This window comes from Belonocnema kinseyi, chromosome 3, assembly GCF_010883055.1.
Source record: "Belonocnema kinseyi isolate 2016_QV_RU_SX_M_011 chromosome 3, B_treatae_v1, whole genome shotgun sequence".
Classification (NCBI taxonomy): domain Eukaryota; kingdom Metazoa; phylum Arthropoda; class Insecta; order Hymenoptera; family Cynipidae; genus Belonocnema; species Belonocnema kinseyi.
The window spans coordinates 71441564-71442173 of record NC_046659.1 but is presented as its reverse complement, the minus strand read 5'-3'; the positions used below and the strand labels follow the sequence as shown (position 1 = coordinate 71442173).

The 610-nt window shown below is 36.7% G+C and overlaps 1 protein-coding gene across 1 annotated transcript in view; it reads right to left on the bottom strand.

Moving 5' to 3' along the window:
• Positions 1-610, bottom strand: part of LOC117168739 (hrp65 protein-like) — a 15145-nt gene that overhangs the window by 8725 nt on the left and 5810 nt on the right. Inside the window, exons 3-4 of the mRNA XM_033354473.1 lie at positions 524-600; positions 221-439 (exon numbers count right to left, since the gene is read on the bottom strand). Of these exons, the coding sequence (XP_033210364.1) occupies positions 221-439; positions 524-600 (296 nt within the window). The remainder of the gene's footprint in view (positions 1-220; positions 440-523; positions 601-610) is intronic.

Below are 610 nucleotides of genomic sequence, written 5' to 3'. Positions count from 1 at the left end.
AAAAAAAAAAAAAAAAAAAACAGAAGAAAACATGTAACCACTGCATCTAAACTGCTCAAATTTATTTTCAAATAGGCAAAATATCATATGGAAAAATTGCAGCCAAAGGGTTATTATCACAAGATAATCAAACGGTAATTTTTTTAATCATGGTAAATTTAACCTATTTAAAATGAGTTAGAACAAACAAAAAAATAATAATAACTGATGTCAGTCTTACCATTTTCAAGAAGGCGAAATTCTTCTCTTTGTTGATAAACAATTCCGAGATTTCTCCAAAGGAGGAGAACATCTGTTTAATTTCTTCCTCGGAGACGTCGTTCGTCAGATTACCGACGTACAATCGGTTTCTGCCGTTAAATTTCTTTTCTGTGCAGTCTTGTGGTGGCAATTCGTGAGTTGGGCCACTTATACTCATTACACGTTCAAGCAATCGGTCCTGTTGGACATCGTAAAAAGGTTTTCATTAAAATTTAACCCCCCCAAAAATATCAAATTTGTAGTATTGCAGAGAGTAACTTACGTCTTGGGACATTTGATTTCCCATTCCTCTTCCTGGACCTCCACCACGTCCACCTCGCCCTCGCATCATTCCTCCGCCTCGGCCCAT